The 20,419-nt window shown below is 42.5% G+C and overlaps 1 protein-coding gene across 1 annotated transcript; it reads right to left on the bottom strand.

Moving 5' to 3' along the window:
• Positions 1-1,925: 1,925 nt before the first annotated feature.
• Positions 1,926-19,391, bottom strand: per3 (period circadian clock 3). The gene is made up of 22 exons (XM_049596255.1): positions 19,218-19,391; positions 14,343-14,780; positions 12,940-13,100; positions 12,711-12,829; positions 12,326-12,524; positions 11,663-11,714; positions 10,338-10,486; positions 9,799-9,877; positions 9,590-9,696; positions 8,517-8,673; positions 8,204-8,312; positions 7,837-7,965; positions 7,633-7,741; positions 7,428-7,539; positions 7,134-7,273; positions 6,873-7,034; positions 6,409-6,660; positions 5,444-6,312; positions 5,138-5,330; positions 4,812-4,998; positions 4,233-4,383; positions 1,926-3,474 (listed from the first exon to the last, which is right to left on the bottom strand). The coding sequence occupies exons 2-22, from the start codon at positions 14,639-14,641 to the stop codon at positions 3,352-3,354; spliced, it is 3,858 nt and encodes a 1,285-aa protein (XP_049452212.1). The 5' UTR covers positions 14,642-14,780; positions 19,218-19,391; the 3' UTR covers positions 1,926-3,351.
• Between the last annotated feature and the right edge of the window lie 1,028 nt (positions 19,392-20,419).

The raw sequence follows: 20,419 nt of genomic DNA, 5'->3' as shown, positions 1-20,419 counted from the left end.
GTCAGGAAAAGCATGTGTTACTAATAACATCTATGATGGCTCTGCTCTGTTCAAGTGTCCCAGTAAGCCATAGCAGTGTGACAGTGAGTCAGCATGAACAGTACTGCAAACATTTTAAGAATACTCTCAGAGAGCTCCTAACTTAGCCTAAACTTTTTTAGTAAGGAGTCCTAGTTTGGGAGTGATTTAGGAAAGTTCTCAGAGCAACTCAGAGCAAGGAAAGGAAAGAAACTTTGACCTTAGTGAGGAGGTGTGGTTGACCCTGTTGCTAAGTATGAAGCATTGTTTTCACATATGTGATGGGTTGTCAAGACACGCCTGTATGTGAGCCTGCAAGGTGTGGACGCCCAGTGGGAATGAAATGAACTGCTGACTGTGAAAGTGTTGTCATTGTTAGTGTGATCACTCTGCTGATGCAAGGTTGAGACAGACTCAAATCATCACTGCTGCACTGCTGCATTTTCCCAGTTTTCCAAATATCTTAGTGTTGTGAGCATTTTATTTCTGGTGTTATAGCTTTACGTGGGAAATATGTGCGTATCCCTAATGACATCAGCCACACATATTATCCCTGTATTATCTAATCTGTGAAATGTCATTTACTCACTGTCATCCAGCATTTGGAGAATATTTTTCCAACCTCTTTGTGTTTCCACCATTTTCTCGTCTGATTAAGAAACTCTTAAGCCTCTTAAAAGTCCTCCTCTCTGCTCCTTACATTCCTAAGGTTTTTAACCTTAGGAGCTTTTCTAAGGGCTAAGGTGCTCTGTAAATAACTTTTATCTTAACAAGGACCTAGTCTTAACTTTAAGGGGAAATTCTAAGAAAACATCACAACTCTAAAAATTTTGTTAGAATTTCATCACTATGAGCAACTCTTAATACTAGGAAGCTTTGTGAATATGGGCCCAGGACCTTGAAAACAAAGCAGCTAGATGGAATTCAACCAGCATTAATTTTACTGTTACCATGTGTTTTTCCTACTGTGACAGGCCAAACGTAGGCCCTTAGTAGTGCCCAAACTTAAAAAAACAAACAAACCAGTTATTCGTACATTGAGAGGAAGATAAGCTTCATGTTTTGGATTTGACTGACATGTCTCTTAGGCCCTGTGTTGTCTAAACAGGGCCTTAATCATTGCCAAATGAGCATGACACATACTTTTCTCCACAATGAATATTTTCAATTCACAGGAAAACCACAGGTGGCCCAAATAAGATTACCAAAGGCTGTGTTACAGCAATTAAGCCAATTTAACACAACAGTCTATAATGTTGGCTGCACCTGTGTTTGACAGATAGGCTGTCGGCTTTATCGCCTTAAGTGTGTCAGCTTAGAGCTTTTTTGAATGTCTTGTGTTGAGCCTGCATCTACCGGTAGCACTGATGAGTGTATGATTTTCTCCATAGTAATAGGTATCAGCATGGCTATTACTTATGTTTGTGTATTGTGCTTACAGGGATACTTTACCTACAATTTGACCATTTTTATTTAAGTTATTCACCTTGTGTTGCACGGTGGTTCAGTGGTAAGCACTGTCGCCTCACAGCAAGAGTGGAGTTCGCATGTTCTCTGGGTACTCAGGCTTTCTCCCACAGTCAAAAGACATGCAGGCTAGGTTAACTGGTGACTCTAAATTGGCCATAGGTGTGAATGGTTATCTGTGTCCATGTGTCAGCCCTGACATAGTCTGGATAAATGACACTTGGATTATATACTGCATCAGTTGTGTGAGAGTTTGTAAACATATATTTTGATAGAGTTTTGCTGTTGTTGAATGCAGTCCCCCTCTATTCCGTTCGTTAGTGTAGAGGCATGTGAGAAAAGCATGTTTTCTTCACAAATTCAACGTGACACAGGGTGAGTAACTGATTCACAAGTAGTTATTTTGTGGATCAAAGATTCCCTAAACAGACAGTTAGACTTATGTAAATGTTAGGTACACAGTTCATTTATTCATTCCTTTGTGTCACAAACAAACAGTCCCTGAATTCAAGACAAATGGCTTTTTATGAACTTCGTTAAGTTTGTTTTGTGTCCTTTTTCTATAAAATACATGGTACTGTCATATACTTTCAATCTAAAAACGGTAAAAAACCCTGGTCTGTCTTACACTGTTGAACAACTGTTATCGAAGGAAGCAGCTTTCAATTGGTCAGCGCGCACTCTCTCTCTCACACACACACACACTCTAACATACGCTCACTCACCTGCTATCTGAAGCCAGTACGAGAAAAAGAGCGACAACATTCACAGAACTACAATGGGTTAGATCATTTCCCCCGTGTCTGTCTCTTTCTCTCTCTCTGACACACGCACACGTGCGCACACACACACACACACACACACACACACACACACACACACACACACACACACACACACAGTCAAACAGACACAGAGCCTAAGAGGAAACTCATTCAGTAAGTAAACCCAGGATCAGAGGACATTTGGGGCCAAGCTGTGCGTTTACAATTAAAGGTAAGCTACAGGTACTGTTGGGTGATGACCAGGACACTGGGTGGAGAAAGGACTCGCTACAGGAAGTGTTGGACATCAGGGTGGACTTTTGTTGTAGCACTAAATTCAAATTGAAATGATCATCACATTTGCTGTTGTTTGTGAGTCAGAGTAACATAAAAACCGATGTTCTAGACGAGAGGAACCCAACCTATGGAATAAGAGAATACACTCCAATAACAATTAACTTACAAGACTAGAATCTGAACATTATAAACACAGAGCAGCAAATGTGTCTTTGTCTTCATGTCCATCAAAAAAAATCTACCATGTGTCAACCATGGTAAGTTACTATGCAGTTGAAGGAGTTGATGTGGTACACGTATTGTACAACCTGAACTCCATGTCTCTGGAGAAGAGTCTGGTGTGTGTTCTGATACTCAAACTGGGCCAGCACTGTCTTTGACTCTGTCTCCCAGTCACTCTCATCCGACAGACCCAGCGTGTGTACACAGTGCACATGTTTAGGGGCAGCAACCATGGGACCATCATCCTATATTGAATGTCAAGTGGTCTGTAGTGCCAATTACTGGTCAGTCTTAAATACAACCTAAACCCCTGCAGGGGTCCATGAACACAAAAAGAAGAGAGGTATAATATTTATGGTCCGATAAAGGCAGTCACATTAGGCTGACAGAGAAAATGCCCATTTCTTTTGCCTCCTCCGTTTCTCAGGGCCTGGTCCAGCCTCCGATACCTTTACAAAACATGTAAAACTAAAGCATAGGGACCCACTCCTCCACATTGGTCAGAAGAGATGCATGGTGGGAGTTTCTGAGGTTTCTGGCAGGGCTGGTTTGATGTGAGATAGGTGGTTGGGGTCCTGGTCTCTCAGGTGTCAACGACAGATCCGATGGGGTCCTGCGGGGGGATCTCCAGAGGGGACGAGCTATCGGGGGCTGTGGGGAGAGGGGAGTGGGCGACCCCTGGGCCCGAGTTGCAGCCCACACAACCCTGTGAGACACAAAGACACATTAAACATGTGTTTAGGTGAGCACAAAGATGACTATGTTTTAGTTGAGTACATGTGTTTAACAGTATTGAGGTCATATCTCAAAAAAAGTAATGCATTACTGTACTTACTGACTACTTGTAGAAAGTAATTCATTACACTACTCCTTATATTACTTTTGCCTATTCTGCAACATCAACTAAGATGCACTGTCACGTAGCTAATCAGAAGTTAATGTAACGTTAAATCTTACATGTAAAGGATCAGGAGAATCAAGACGGCACTGCAGTAGGCTATAATTGCCTCAAAATAAAACTATATCAATATATAAAACATTATAAAAGAGGTTGGCCTTCCTAACACCATTACCATACAGACTTAAAAGGAAAAAAAAAAATACATTTTTAAATGGCATATGAACTGCATTTAACGGACCAGACACACTCACTGGAGTTTCTTGCTCAACAAATAATCACTTATAGTCGATTCATCCAGCTTATTTGACATGTTTATCACTGAAGAGCCTCTCCACAGGTGCACTAGACGGCGTTGGATTTGTCAAACCGTTTGATGGCTTTTTTAAGACCTTACATAACGCAAATAATGACATAATTGTTTAATAAGTAACTCTAATGTGTTTACTGAATTTAGAAACAGTAACACCTTACATTAGTGCATTAGAGACAAATGTAATGTGATTACAGCATTGCTTTACTTGGTTACACATTAACAACTGACACTGGTGAGCGGAGATCCCTACCTGTGTGTCTATCTCCTGCGGGAGAGTATGCTGTTGGATCCAGGGATGGACCTCAGCCAGCTCCTCTCTCTGCTCCTGGCTGAACCAGGGCTGGAGAGGCTGGAGCACTCGAAGCTTCTCCCTGTCCTCTGCCAACACCTCGGTCTGGTCCCTATAGAGACAAGATACAAGGCAAGGACAAAGGGTTAAATGACATCCTACACATATAAAACAAAACTTTTTTTTCTGGAAATTACACTCAAAAAAGTGAGACTGTCTTATGTTCCAGGATTATACAATGTCATTACACAGTCAAATCAGTAGAGGGCGCCTGTACAGCTAAAACTCATCTTTGCCTTGAGCAGCAGTAAAGACACAGTGATAGTTCAGAAAAATGACTTTCTCAGCAGTTTGCCATGTTTGAGAGGTTGCTATGATGCTAATGTTAGGATAAGAGGGAAATGGAGAGTCATCGAACAACTGTCAAGCAGCCGTACTGTGTCACAGAATGGCATTAAAGGCCAAAAGAAATGCCAAAGCGAATGCTGACATTTATTTCTGTACATCATGAGTGGAATGGAACCTGAAAGAGATGTGTACCTGGTGTGGATCTGGTACGTCATCATGACACGCTCAGGCGTGTGCTGGATCATGCCCCACAGTGAGTCATCCACCCGAGTGTCAAAGTTGTGTTGGTGCTCTGGCGGTGTCTCCTGGCTCTTACGGGCTTTGCGTGATGTGTCTGATGAATCGTTGCTGGCAAAATATTTGCTGCTGTTGCTGCTGCCTGTAAGCCAAGAAATTTTAAATCAATCATTAATTAATTTTCTGCATATTGTTGTCAACTATAATTGTTTTTCACAAATGCTGTCGAACAGTGGTTGTTTCTGTGTCTACTGTCTGCGTGTGTGTGTTTTCCCTGTTACCTGTGTGTGAGGTGGAGGTTCCATTGGAGCCTGATCCAGAGCCAGATCCCAGGGAGCCTCCAGACTCCCCTGACCCAGACCCTGAGGCGTTAGAGCCGGTGCCTGACCTGGCATCCTCCTGCAGCAACATGTCAAGCAGCTCACTGGATGTAGACTGGGCATCATGGTTCCCAGACTCACTGGGGTTATCACCCTGAGGGTAAAGGTTTAACACTTAGAACTATGCCAAGTACTTAAGGTGTGATTACAAGAGGAGAGCGACTGTATGTACTGGGTATCAAGTTGTACTAGGCATGTATGACTGACCTGGTTGTCATGTTGTTCATGGAGGCTCTCTGCGTGGTTGTGCCCGGTGCTGCTCTGTCCTTCATTTGGCTTTGGCAGCTCCTCCTGCAACAAGTTCAGCTGCAGAGGAGAACTTGAGCGAGAACTGGAGAATAAAGCCCGAGGCCCAGCTGCCTCCTCCTCTTCCCCGACAGAGGAACTGGCTCTGGGTGAGCAGAGCAGAGGGCCCATGCAGGTCTGAGCGAGGGGGTTAGGCTGGGCTTGGAATTGGGGCTGAGGGAATGGGACACTGCCAGAAGCAAAGCTTGTCATGGTGACAGGTGCCTGAGGCAGCATGGAGGGCGCGGACAGTGGGTAAATGGACGGGTAACCTGGAGTGAATGTTGGGCAGTTGGGCAGGATGACAGCCATGACCGGAGTCATGTAAGGGTTGATGCCCTGGGCTGCAGCCATGGGCTGCAGGTTGTGAAAGTTCTGGATATTCTGCAGATTCTGAAAGGGCTCCATCTGGATTGGCTGCATCCCCGGCAGGCTCTGAGCAGACTGCATGATGTTGAAGCTGTAGCTGAGCTGGGTTTGGTCAGGAGGCTGCAGTACCATGGGGGTTGGTCCAGGCAGCTGTTGTGGTCTGGGCGGTTGCTCCGGGCCAGGCTGCGATGCCATCATGGGGAAGAATGGTGCCTGGAGTGGAGATGTTTGGCTGAAGGGTGCCCCGATTTGGGGCTGGGAGGACTCTGAGGAGGGCCAGGAGGAGTCTGGGACATGGCGAAGGGGGCCAGCCGGGGAAGCGTAGCTGTCTGAGGAACCCTGGGGTTTGGGGCGCTTGTGTCTGGGCTTTCCTCTCCGAGAGCGGTTCAACCCACCGGCGCTCACTGGATGTAGGTAGTCGCCTGTAGTGAGATGGACACAGGTTGCACAAAAAGCTTGATCAAAACCAAAGAGTCCCATTAAAAATGATATCCAGTAATCAAAAAGAAAATACATACCTGGGTGGTGGGAGTGAGCCATAGAGCTGTTGTCCAACTGCAGATATGAGCTGTAGGGGCTCTGGAGAATGCGATGGCGGAATCGATCCACATACTCTTGCTCCTCCTTCTGGGTGTGAGCTGACAGCACCTCCTTGGTGAGCCCTACAAACCTTGGTTCCTCTGTGGCTGGGCTTGGGGTGGGACGGACGGGGGTCGGAGCAGCATCAGCAGGCTCACTGCCCATTGGGGCGTCCTCCAGTGCCGTGGCCTCTGTGGGAGAACATTGAGGAAAAAAACATGTTCAGTAGTTTACAGGTATTTCTTCCCCCAGAATTTCTACACAAGAGTGATCCAAAGCTCTAAGAAATAAAATGGAACACCATTTGCAGTTTATTAAAATGTAAAATTTGCAGAACAGTTGAAAAGGGGCATCTGAGCGACCCCATGATCTGACACAAAGATGTAAAGGTATGTTTATGTACCTGATTCAGGCTGTGGCACATGGACAATGGTGCTGCTGTATGAACACTGGCTGGTGACAGAGACTACACTCATGGCCTTAGTGGACATTGTGATGTCTGTCAGAGGCGCTCCAACGACTGCTGCTGCCGTCGGGGCCACTGACGCTGCACTGTCCAGCACCACTGGAAAGTGAGGAGAAGGAACAAGGTAGGAATATTACACAAGGAATATTACAAAACATTAAGTTAAGTGATTGTGTGATGCATGTGGTCTGTTTGTACCATCTGAGCTGGCCTGGGCTGTGTCGGTGGCTTCAGCAGGCTTGTCGTCTTCTGAGGTAGAGGATGAGGAAGAGGAGGTGTCCAGGGAATGAGAGTCACTCTTCCGTTTGAGGGCTGGGCCTGTACAACTCTCCAAATATCTGGAACACACAAACGCACACAGTTAATAGTCTGACAGGAATTGGGTGCTTTACCACATAATAAACTGAAATAGAGTTTACTGCTAACTGTCAGTTATTGACCACTGAGCCTGACATTGTGATTTAAAAGCCACCACAACCAACCACCACACACCTGATGATGTTGTCCACACAGTTGATCTGCTGATAGGATGGAATATGTGTTTGCTTCCTGCTTTCTTCATGATTTCTGACCTCAGGGTTGGAGACCACCGGCGGCATTCGTGCTGGGAGAATTAAGGGTCATTTCAGCAATATTAAAATATTTGCACACTTTATATCAATATATCTTTATGTATTTGTACTTGTGGCAGCATTACCTGCAGCTGGTTTGCCAAGAAGAGCAATTTTGTGGTTGGTACCCAGATAAGCCTGCTGGCCCCAACTCTTGACTCTGTTCACATCAGCACAGATCTGCTGTAAAGTCATCTGAAATAACACACACACAATGTATCAGCATGATTAAGCTTGGCAGCAGGGCTACCACTGGCTTCCTGGCTTGTGGTATCACTGTGATGTCTCACCGGCTCCCGGTGAGTGTCCTCCCACAGGTTTCCATTGCTGTCACTTGAAGAAGCCACGCTGATGTAGTGCTCATGAGAGCCGTTGCTCCCCAAACTGCCGTAACCGCTGGAACCATTGTTATGAACCGGCTGTGAAAGAGAGACACAAAAAAATTGAGGAACTCTGACACACAGTTAGAAAGATAAACAAAAAATAAAGTAAGAGCTGTGTGTGTGTGTGTGTGTGTGTGTGTGTGTGTGTGTGTGTGTGTGTGTGTGTGTGTGTGAGATGGTGAATGGCCACTTTTACTTGTTTTATGTTGTGCTAAATGATATATATGTGATAAATATTTAAATGATAATTGTTATTTAGTGGTAAAATAATGACCTGCAGGAAGAGCTTGTAGATATTTGCTTGAAGATCTTTAATCTCTTCAAAGGCTACTGGGACATTGTCCTTTGACGGAGCAGCAAACACATCCTCATTCAGTGAACTCCTGGAGGCAAAAGATGACAGCACAGTGATGTCACTTCATTGAATGAGTCTCTTAGCAGCAACAACACTTTCCCATAAAACATGCAGATAACAAGACAGACAGTGCAAATACTAAACCCTCCACCTGAGCACACAGAAAGCACTGAAACTTTATTTGTGATTATAAAGCTTTGATATGGTTTAATTTTATACTGTCGCTACTTACGTCCTGACTTTATGCCGTCCAATTATGAAGGCCACCTTGCGGCTCCAAGGGTTGATGAAACTGGACCAGCTGGTGTCCAAGGTGATGTGGTCTCCATTCTGACAGCGCAGACGCATCGGAGAGTGCTCAAATGGAGACTGGCCCGCATACTTCAACACTACATGTGCCACGAAGAGTTTGAGTGAAAAACAGAACAACAGGGGAGGGGTGACAATATAAGCCTAGTCCACACAACCTAGTTTTCATAAGATAAGATAAAGGTGCATCTTATCTTATGAAAACTGGGTTTTTTGCCTCCTCTGCTCTAAAAAAAGAAACAAACTGTCCATACCTGTACTGTCATAAAAAACACCTCCGTCCAAATGATGACACAAAAACACAGTTGCAGGGCTGTCAAGAGCATGCTTAATCAAACAGCCAGCAATGTAAACTTATCCTAAAGCCACGCACTGAACAAGAAGTTAGCCTATCACAAGCCTACACAAACTACTACCAGAAGGAATCCTGGAGCAGTGACCTCTATAGTTCATTCTGATGCATCTGTTCCTTGATATAGTAGAACAGTAACATACATTTATGTGTAAACACGTAAAAAGTCCTGTTATTAATGTTAAAGCCAACACTACATCAACCATTGCACAACATGCTGCCTCATTTGTGAGGCCTCACAAAGGAGATAACGGCGAGCACACTGACATTGCAAGCCTAAAGCCCTGTTTTCCCTGTCAAGGGGAAAGGGTCTGTTTTCAATGACCTAAAATGCATTTCGCGTGTGAATGGAAAACCAAAATGCATAGAAATAGCTACATTTTCAAATATACTTGTGCACCTGTGGACTAGGCTTGCATCACTGATGCAGTCGACAATAAAAATAAACAAAACACTATGTGAAACCTTGTGTGGATCCCACTTAAGGGAGCAACTAAGTACTTGTGTGTTATTTTTTCTATAAATCAATTAATTGTAAAAGTGTGTTCACTGTCAAAATCAATGACAAATTGTCATCTCAATATACTAAAACAGTAAGGTCTATTTTCTTTTTTCTATTTTTGTCTCTGTCCTTGAACATGTACCTTTTCGGTGCATAGACAGCATGAGGGGACGGTCATCTGGGTGAATGAAAGTCAACAATGACGTGCCAATCAGATCCTGGGGAAGGTATCCTAGCAACGGCACAGCCCTGTGGATTATGACCATCAAATTAGATTCATCAACACATTTCCATTTTTAAAGTTCAATGTGAAGTCTGATTGTACATGGTTATGTTTGTGTGTGCACCAACCTGTCATCCACCTCCAGGAACACACAGCCGGGTGAATGTGTGGTGGTGAAGATGCGCTTGTCCATGGGGATCCGAGGTGCTGTGTGAGTGGATAAGATCAATGTCAGGGATACATGTTCAGAACCACAGTGTTAGGGCTTCAAAATAATCACTGAGTGTGCTCCAGTGTAATAGCCTCAGATGTTCATCTGCCACCATGTAGTGTGAATTAAGGTCTCAGCCAATCAGGAAAGGACACCAATAATGGCTGTATCTTGTTTTCAGCTTCATGCTGTTCAGTGTAATTATTGTAGTTTCATATAGGTGGAATAGTGGCTAACTGCATAATAAATATGATCATTAGTGCATGTTTTCCTACTTGTGCATGTTGCAACATCTGATTACATCTTCTTTTCTTACAGCTCTTATTGGACTGTCTGTTATGATTGCATAATTCCATCTCTGGGATGGGAATGGATAGGCACTAAGCAACAACGTTTACTATTCATCAGTAAAAGGCTGTGTGAGTTGTGTGTAGCTTGTGGTGCTAATAATTATACCTTCATATCCGGAGATGATGCGTTCAGCCAGCGCCAGGCAGCACGGCTCCTCCTCTTCCCCAATGCTTCCTGTTCCCTGCACTGTCAGCAGGTAGGGTGTAACCCGAAATGGGTTGTAACGCATCTCACCCTCACGGTCCTTTCCACCCCTAAAACATGGAATGATATTTTAATTTCTGCTGTGAAGTAAACATAGGCCATTTTACTCATTTAATATTATACACTGGGAGAAAAAGCAGACTACAGTCAATTCTACATCTTTCTTCTACAAAACAAACATTTTACAACAATGTATGCTAACTCTACTGTAGTTGTATGACTTACAAAGTCCTACGGGGTTGGCAGGATGTATGAGGAAATTAAAACATGACATTCCACTATGCTTTATTGATATCTAATGGTAGAGTCTGGTGATTGTTGGTCATTTGAGATATAATGTTCTTAAAAAGTTAGGTCTTTGAGAGAATGCACTATTTGTTTGTTGTGCTAAACCAAAGTTCATATAGTTCCAATGTTGAATACCTAAAGGCACAAATACAGCACACACACAGAGATCATCAGGACATGGTTGACTAATCTTAATTTAACCAACATATTCTGGCCATGTCAAACAAAAACATGCTCTGATGAAGGCCACCAGGCCAAGATGTCATCGTGGTTTGTTTGACATTTACAGAATATACTGGTGAAACTGAGATTAGTCAACCCTGTACTGAAGATCTCTGTAGTAGTAGCAGTAGTAGTAGTAGTAGTAGTATTAGTATCAAAAACTCTCCAGTCAAATACTACCTGCATTCAATCTTTTTTGACTCTCTGCAGGATCAACATACTGAACTACTGTATGCTGTTCACTGAGCCATTAGACGGTTCCTACATTTTACCACCGATTTTTAAAATGGCTTGACTCTTTTATTAAATCCATTAATAACTGATAATGTTAGCCATGTAATGCTAACAGTTAGCCCAGTCACTGTGTACGCGCAGATGAACTCACTGTCCTCACTCTCTGTCATGTGGTGAAGTAGAGTATAGCGTATGGACAGAGTTGGCAGTTTAGAGTGCCGAGATATCACCAAGACATTCAGGTATGGTTATACTACAGACTACTCCATTCACATTATGGGAAATAAAATTCTCTTTTGGTATCGGTCTCACTTCAAGGGTACTGATATCCTAAGTTTTTTTTAAAACTGTACCCACTGTGCCGCTTTTTTACTTTTAGTTATTCATGACTGAACAATCTGAAAGAACCTGTGGGGTTCATATTTTGTGAACACCCAGATTTATGGGAGGCTGAGAAAAGGAAAGATCCTTGAGATACTAACCTGATTCTGCAGAAGAAAGACTTGACCTGGGTACAGTCAAACAGGACCCCCGCTGTCAAGACAAAGAACAGAGAAAAGTGAGTTATCTGCAAGTTATTTACAGTTTTATACAAAACTAGAATAACCACCTCATAGCTGTACTGTATGCCTCTGCGAACTAGTCAGCTTGCAGTTACAGTTCACAGCCATGCCTGTGAAAACATGAGTGCTTCACACACAATTGGCATAGATCTGTGTGACCAATTTAGTACCTGACCAAATGTCTCCCCTTCTGTTCCTGATATGATGTTGAATAATCACCACAAGAGTGTTTTTACAGAATATGATGTCACAATAAAGTTTACTTTTGACCTTCTGGATATAAAATGTCATCACTTCATAATCATATGCTATCAGGTATTTGTGTGACATGTTTAGTGAGGTCACAGTGATCTTGACGTGTGACCACCAAATTCTAATCAGCTCATCTTTGACTGTAAGTTGATTTTTGTACCAAATGTGAAGTAATTCCCTCCAGGGGTTGAGATATTGCCTCCACAAGTACGGGACAGATGAACTGACATATGTACGGACAACCCAAAGCATAATTCTCCTGGCCACAGCTGTTTAAGTATACATATACAGTAACATGTTCAAAATGTAATAAATGTGGTCCAAACATACCCGTATGCGAGTTGCTCCAAGGTGGCAGATGCGGCTGAGCCGTGTGCGAGTAGAAGACATTAACATCTTGGTGGTAGAGCAGCTCCACAAACTTGGCTGACTCCAGGAACTTCCTCTTGCAACACAGGATGCTGGGAGCCTGCTCCGATGCGTACAGCACGCGGCCGCTCGACAGAGAGAAAACCACCGCAAAGGAGTCCTACACACAGACACAGAGACGTACGCACGCACATGTGGAAACACACGCACACAAGCAAGCCAAGTCACAGACACACGCAAAAGCAGTAAACACACATACACTCACACACCCGCCCTGGCGTGAGGCAAAAATAAACGTGCAAATAGGTATGCAATTGTGAGTGTGTCTGAGTGAGTGTGTTTATACCGTGTTTTTAAGGGTGTGTTCAGATGTGACTCTCTCCAGCTCCTCCAGGGTGCAAACAGTGGCATCTCTCCTCTCATCCTGACCGTTTCGCATCAGCAGTTTGTAGTATTCGCTGTTGGCTACAGAGGACAACACAAACACACTGCTTTGAAACAACACCAAATGATACCAGGTTTGTTGGAGAAAAAAACAAAACCATTTCAAAGCACAACAGAGGTGTCCAGTTTACCTTGCACTTGTTTGACACAGTTGAGTGCGTACTGTAAGGCCTCCATAGTGCTGGCTTTGCTGCGACTGCGTTTGTCTGATGGAATCCTCTTCTTCATCTCAGCCACCGTGACCATCACCTCTCTGTGGGCCTGCCCTCTGCTACCATCTGTATTCTCACTGCTAACACACACATTCAGGTAGGTTAACTCAACAAAATGCAGTGGCATACAGAGAGGTTTTCAGCCATGATATTCAGAAACTAAAAGTTGGAGCAGATCACAAGTTCTCTGAGAGTTTGTTCCAGATATGTGATGCATTAAAACTGAATGCGGCTTCTGTTATAGTTTTGACTCTGGGTTCAGTAAGCGACTTGTCCTCGACAATCTGAAAGGTCTGGCCTTTTTATTATGAAGCAGCAGATCAGAAATGTAGGAGAAAAAAAGTTCCTCTTTGGCTTTCACACTTTAGTCTCAGGGCCCCAGGAAGTGCAACAGGCTGTGAAGCCAATTTTCCAATTTTCATAGTGGCCAAACAATGTAATTACATCTGTCATGTGATGCCATGTAGTTGAAAAAGACTTTTCTCCAATCACGTACATGGCAAAAAGTCGCCTGTAAATCAGTGGGAATTTTTTTGTTAGAATGCCTCACCTGCAGCAAAATAACTCACTATCAGGTTTTGATAGATTCATTTCGATAACATTTGGAAAGTCTAAAAAAGCCACATGATAGAATCATTTCATCCTCATTCAAGGTAGTGGAGCGCTAAGCCGGAAGTAGCCGGCTCTGCTAGTAGAAGTCTTTGGCACACAGTGCAGAAGCAGTGCCAGTCATACAGGTAATGTTACACCCAGCAGTCTAACTTTTGTGGCTTTGTGCACCACTTAGCAACTTTCATTGGCATGAGCATGGCACCACCTCCAATGCTGTATCCAGTTCTTTTTATACATCCATGTTTAGCCACGCTCATCTTGTCACACTTTCCTCACTTGCAAGCGTGCAGATTCTGACCAATCAGGTGCTGCCTAACGGTGAGAGCTCTGTCTGATTGGCCAGAGACTTAACAGCATATCATGTATCAGACAAAATAGCGCCTACAGATAGAACGTAATTTAATATGCTGTTACTATATTCAAAGTGCAATACTGCAGTCTATCGCGATATATTTATCCTGCAAGCTGATATGCTGATGAAAGAAAAAAAGAGTAAATTGCTAGGATGTAAACAAAAGCTACTAAAGGTGTCAACATCTTCATAGGGACACAAGCTGACACTGTTGATAGTCACCGATGCAAGCGAGAGGCAACTGCTTTAGTATGCTGTGTTGCATCTTAAAACTTGTTTTGCAGCAACTCAGGTCACTGTGGCAGTATGTGTGTAAACACATGCCAATGAGTCAAGACACATGCAATTAGGCAAATACCTCTTGGTTGACGCTGAGGTGGATCCTGTCACACTACCAGGGCTGTGATTGGCTGAGGAAGAGAGGTCATGAGATCCGCTAGTCATCTCTTCATCTTCCTGCCCCACTTCTCCACCAGAAGCTCCATTTTCCTCCCCCCTGAGGCACTCTGACTGTTCCTCTCCGTCCTGCTGTCCTGACGACATCCTCGTCTCCTTTTCTCCTCCTCCTCCTCCTCCTCCTGTGGCTGACAGTGATGCAGGCTCCTCCCCATCTGGACCACTGTCACCTCCAGGCATCGCCACGCTTTGGTCACACATCAATAATAATTTGTCCGGTTACAGTGGTCAGTAGGAGTCTTTATGTGCTCAATGAGGGGAATGGGTTCCATGTGGTGACAATAAATTAGTGTTCATTCAATCAGTGCTGAAAGTAGGATGTGAGGATCTTTCTTGAGCACTGTAAGATAAAGGAAATAAAGAGAGATGATGACAAACAGCATCAAAACAAAAGGTTCACGGGATTGAATTCACAACATGGAACAAATAACTAATGTTATATGTGACAGAAAAAAATAATCTGGGAAGTGTGGAGCTTCATTAAAAGACATTTTCAAAAATTCCTGTTTTAACGTTAAAAAAAAAAAACAAACAAAAAAGACAAGGACACTAGAGCCTCAGGGTTTGTGAGGTAAAATGTGTTACAGCACAGATTGCATGTTTATAGCAGTGTCTTCCACTTTCTCACATTTGAAGGTGTGAGAAGGCTGGTTTGTTTAACAGGCAGTGACCAGAGTGTGACTGTGAGGAAACAGAAACCAGAAACACTAACACCTGGGGGGCAGGTATGACAAGTGCATTCGTCCAGAACCATTTGGTAAAGGCCGTTCGGTTCAGTATGCTACATCCTCAGTTATCCACGCACCTTGATCCAAAAGAATTACTGTCAAAATAGTATTCTTATGTCTACTACTCGCTCGTTCAGAATGGAAATTCAGGAGTGTGAGTTTTACCCCCAAAGTTTTGGCAGTGTCAACTGTAGCTTGCTACTCAGCTTAGCCCAAGTAGCTGGGTTGGTCAGGTTGAACGATTTATGTCAAACTGTATGCCAACATTGCTCAACTGAAGTCACACATATGTATGAAAACATTTCAAACATTGCATTTACGATGCCATCCCCTGACAAATTGGTTATCATTTTAGTGGACTAGAGCAGGATGGGAAAATTAGGTATGGCCGCCAGAGAATACCGGCAATGGTAGACAACATTGCTATTCAGTTTTTAAATATTTCAACTTCTTGCCAACCTCCTGGATGGACTTTATAAACAGATGTAACATAGCTCCTTGATACCGGGAAAAACAAGGCAAATTGGACCATTATTGGACGTTACTAGAAAAATAACTTGAATTAATAAACACAAAATTATCTTATTTAATATATTTCATTCCGTTCCTTGTAAACAATCAAAACCATCACAAAAAATCATCATGCATGTTTCATTTTACTGTCTGGCCATTCTGTCGGACTGTGTGTTTTTCACATGGTCTTTCACATGGTGACTTGGTCATTACCTCCCCTAATGACCAAGTCACCATGTGAAAAACCCCCTACTGGGGAGGTAATGATCAAGTCACTACACCTGCAGAGCAACCTGCTCAAACCCCTGCAGACACATTATGCTTCTTTTGTACTATGACACTGTAAAATGTTCCTCATTAACCCTTTACAAGTGATAATCAGTGATCATTGTGTCAGTAGGTTTAACAGGTTGTTTTGCAGCTGTGAGTGGTAACACAGATGATTGCATTCCATTTAGGTGTGCTAGCGCCAGGATGGCTTTAACTAGGAAACTGCAGCGTAACTGTTCAATGTAATTAGTTACACCTGTGCATTTCCTGCTATGACTTATCAAAAAGTCTGCCATTTAAAATGTGTGCAAGCAAAACAAGTCTGATGTGGCAAAAGCTCCAAATGTAAAAGCAAAAAACAAAAACGCAGAACCTCATATGAACAACTGAAATTGTCTGTGCTGTGCTGTAATATTATGTTTTTCATTTCTAAAATGTGAACAAACACAATCTGCCTTGTTATCTAATACTATTGTACTATCTGACTGTCAAACTGACTCACTGCTTTCTGACTCATCAGCTACGATTCACACATATGAGCACATTTCATCCATCAATACTGCCAGCACCAGGTACAACCCAGCCAGAGCCAGCCTTTGCACACCACCAATAACACAATAATAATGTGATACTCCACAGAATAATAGCCGAGAAATTTTCTTCCATCTCACCTCCAAACCAAATGCAGCTCAAATCCTCTGCAGACACTCAGAAGTGACATCTTATTTAATGTTTACAGACAGAGTGACCCATCCACATGGGTTTAAATTCACTGTATTTATAATTCAAAATAATTGGTTTTATGATGTATCTCTTCAGAAAGCAAACATAACATAATGAAACATTACAGAGAAAACAAAGGCAAACCATTTGCCTTCTCTAGCCTGCCTTTTTTTCCCGATCTTTTTTGGCCATCCAAATATCAGTAACAAAAAATAAACAAAAGCTGCTGTTACTATCACAAACACAGCAGTGAGTCAAGATAAGTGAAACACAGACAAAGAGGGAGACACACTGAGAGATTAAAAACATGAGCCAGTGAAAATATCCTGCGTCGTTCAACAGGTCGTCACTGCAGGATTACATAACCAGCTTGCTCAATTCAGAGCATATAAGCCATTCTCCTATTACTTGAGACATTACATATATTGGTGCTGTGTGCATAAAACACAAAGACGCAACCCTGTGATCAACAAACCCGTAAATAATGCCCTGGCCTTAATTTTACAGCACATTAACAGACTTGATAAGGCCATGGTCAAGGTGCAGAGGCAGGTTAGTAACTTGTCCTTTTCTCCCCCACTTCTCAGGGGGGAAAAGCGTGAGTTTGACTTCTTGTTCAAAGCACACTGCAATCTAACAACTTCAGTTAAGTTGCACCACAAAAAAATGGTGACTGGAACATACTATCATTCCAGATTGATTGACCAGTCATTTACTATGATGATCGAAAAATAAATAAAAAAATATGAATGTTTCTTGACACTGTCAGGGATTTGTATATGTCAATAATGCTTGTAGACATAGGAGTAATATTCATACTTAAAGTTGAGAGACAAAAGATTTGCACAAAGGTAAACTGTTAAATTGCTTTTCATCTTATATGGCTAAAACAAAAACAACATTTATGAATGGAACTTTAAAGTTTAACAAAAAGTTAAACTTTAAATAGGACAGGACTGCACATTACTCTGCTTTTAAGAGTAGAGCTTTGATTGACCTAAGTAAATAAGGCACTTCAGGTCAAGTGGGAATTGCAACATCTACTACTGCTACACTGAAATTCCAGGTCAAAGAGCCATGTGCCATGCAGTGTTTGTGCTCAAGTCAACTGAATTGTGTCTCCTAACTGTCCTCTATCTGTCTCTATTTTTTTTAAATGTTTGTTTGATAGCTTAACATGTATTTTTTGGAAACTGTCAACTTTCACTGCATATGGATGCGACAACATAAAGAAAAAAACTCCCCCAAAAGCTTCTCAGACATACTCAAATCATCAAAATGATCTGAACCATCTCTGGTGGAATAAAACCAGGCTGGGCTGAGCCATACTTACATGTATTAACACAACACCAATGCACACAAAATTCCTGCAAACACAGAAGTAAAAGCCTAGCGAAATATACATCCCAGGCCAACAACAATTGCTAATGATTTCATAGTACTATAAAATGGTATTTGCAGACTGGCAAAATGTAAATGTGGTCTGTCTACACCTCAATGTTTCCATTTATTTCTTAAGGGAAAATGCCATACATGGGTGAAAATGACTGACCTCTGACAGCAAGTTAAATATTTATGGGTTGAGGTACATGTAGCCAGAAGTAGTATAGTGAGCCTGTAAGTGTACCTAAATATAGGTCACCTTAAGAAGCCAGGATTATCACTTCAATAAAGTAAGCATACACAAATACACCTGATATGAAAGAGGATTCAAAGTCATCCCTCATATCTGTTTTACATGCCTTCATCCACGGAACTTTTCAGACCTCGACCACAGCCCCTCAACCTGTTCCTATTCAAAACAAACCTGACACTCATTTGACGGCTCACCACCCCCTCCCAGTATGAACCCAGTAACCTCAGTAAACCCAGTAACCACCACTAGCGTTGCCTGTATATCTTAAGGAGATCCCGGCAGCCACTGCTCCACTAAAACTAAAGCACAGCCATTATAACATAATTAAAATGACATTATTGTGTATATTGCCACACAGCTGACCAGCTACAAATGGCAATTAGCGATTAGCGAAATAATAACATAAATACAGAATATGAACATTAGTAAATGCTGGTACTGGCAGAACTGTAAATAAGCTCAGTTATTACTATGTAATGCGGTCTGATAGCTCGCCGGTGTGTTAGCTAATATGATAACACTTGTTATTCATGCAATGTAAGCGTGTCAGAGCAACATTAGTTACAATCTAATAGTGGCTCTCTAAGCGCCACTGCAGCCCCTTGACTTACAGTGTAGCAGACATGTTATTTAGCACACAGTTACATATTAGCCATACATACTACTGACCACCGCTTGCAGCCAACTAATTGTTCACTGTCTGGAGATGTTAGTATCCTGGAACTACACAATACACACTCACAAGAGTACACTGGGACTAAAGAACACAAGACAACAATTACATTTCATGTGTTTACATCTTCTGTTCTCTGTAGTTGGTGCCGTGGGCGAGGTGGCTAACGTTAGCTTAGCTTGTTTAGCCAACTCGCTACCGACACCTTCTTCGGTCCTTTGCTAAAATATTTACCTTTTCGACTCCAGGTGTGTGTCTGCTTCAATATCCGACAAATATCATTCTATGAAATTGATAAGCCGTATAATAAGTACATGTATTTCTTAAAATTATGTCCCGGGTAGTAACAGCTAAGCCGTCATCTGTTCCGAAGCGCTTGACACATTTCTGCAACGTGAAGCGGCCGCAATTAACCCCGCCCACTCTGCAATGATTGGACAGACGAAAATTGCATCTGTCGTGTGATTGGTCAGAAGACCTGGCAGTGGGCGTGGATAACACAGCGGTTTGTCATGGCTTGCTGGTGGTTCACGTGGATCCCCATGTTACACAACAGAGAGACAACAAGCCCGCTGTGGGCCGTGCAAGCAGACTCACTATAAACCCGCTGCATCAGACCCTATACTACTGAATGAATGAACAGAGCCGCTATGAGGTTCAGCTGATGCACGTCACACATCTTGATACTTTTGATAAAAACATAATAAAAAAAATTGATATAATGATTGTTGAATGTAATGGCAAGAATCACAAGAAAATGGGCAAAATTGATGATTGGTTTAATTGTAGTGGTTTGTGGTTATTTGCCTTGGCCTTTGGTAAATATTGTTGGATTTTTTAGGACTGGTCAGTTAAAAAAAAAAAAAATTAAAAATGACTGAACAAAAGCATATATCTGCCCCAGTGCCTCAGACCCTCAGGGGGTCAAAAGGCTCAAGGTTCATCATGGGATATTTGTAGTAGTAAGATTAATTTCAATAAGGATCAGTTGAGGCCCACAGCTTATTTTTGCCCCAGGCTCACCCGGAGGGCCAACCCAGCCTTGATGGCAGTAATCTGCACAAATACTTTTTGAGTAATATTACATGTAAAAATAATAGTGACAAAAGCAGAGTTATGAAAAGGAATCAGTTAATCTCATGGGGCTGGCTAATATACGGTTTAAAGCTCTTGGGAGAAAGCTAATGAGGTAAACAGGTGGTGCTGGTAATAATAGATCACAACCCCCTTTTTCTATGGAAAGTTCTCAGTAATGATGTAATAACACATGACAATTGTTCTTATAATCTTTCTGGTGTTAGTGACAGTGAGATGCTCAGCAGTGTGGATGATCTTTGATTTAGTGAGGAGGTATATATCTTGGCTGTATCCTGCTCCTACAGAGGAATGACGGACAATATAGCCATCTACAAAGGGTGGAAAAAACTGTGAGACAG

Source organism: Epinephelus fuscoguttatus, linkage group LG1, assembly GCF_011397635.1.
Source record: "Epinephelus fuscoguttatus linkage group LG1, E.fuscoguttatus.final_Chr_v1".
Taxonomy (NCBI): Eukaryota; Metazoa; Chordata; class Actinopteri; order Perciformes; family Serranidae; genus Epinephelus; species Epinephelus fuscoguttatus.
The sequence above is the reverse complement of the archived record's forward strand: the minus strand, read 5'-3'. Positions and strand labels throughout refer to the sequence as shown.

Coding starts and splice junctions, on each gene's coding strand:
- per3 (XM_049596255.1), bottom strand. CDS start 14,641: ATGTGTGACCAAAGCGTGGCGATGCCTGGAGGTGACAGTGGTCCAGAT. Junction 7,540..7,632: donor TCTTGGCAAACCAGCTGCAG/GTAATGCTGCCA, acceptor TAATTCTCCCAG/CACGAATGCCGCCGGTGGTC. Junction 4,384..4,811: donor ACGTACCAGATCCACACCAG/GTACACATCTCT, acceptor TTGTCTCTATAG/GGACCAGACCGAGGTGTTGG.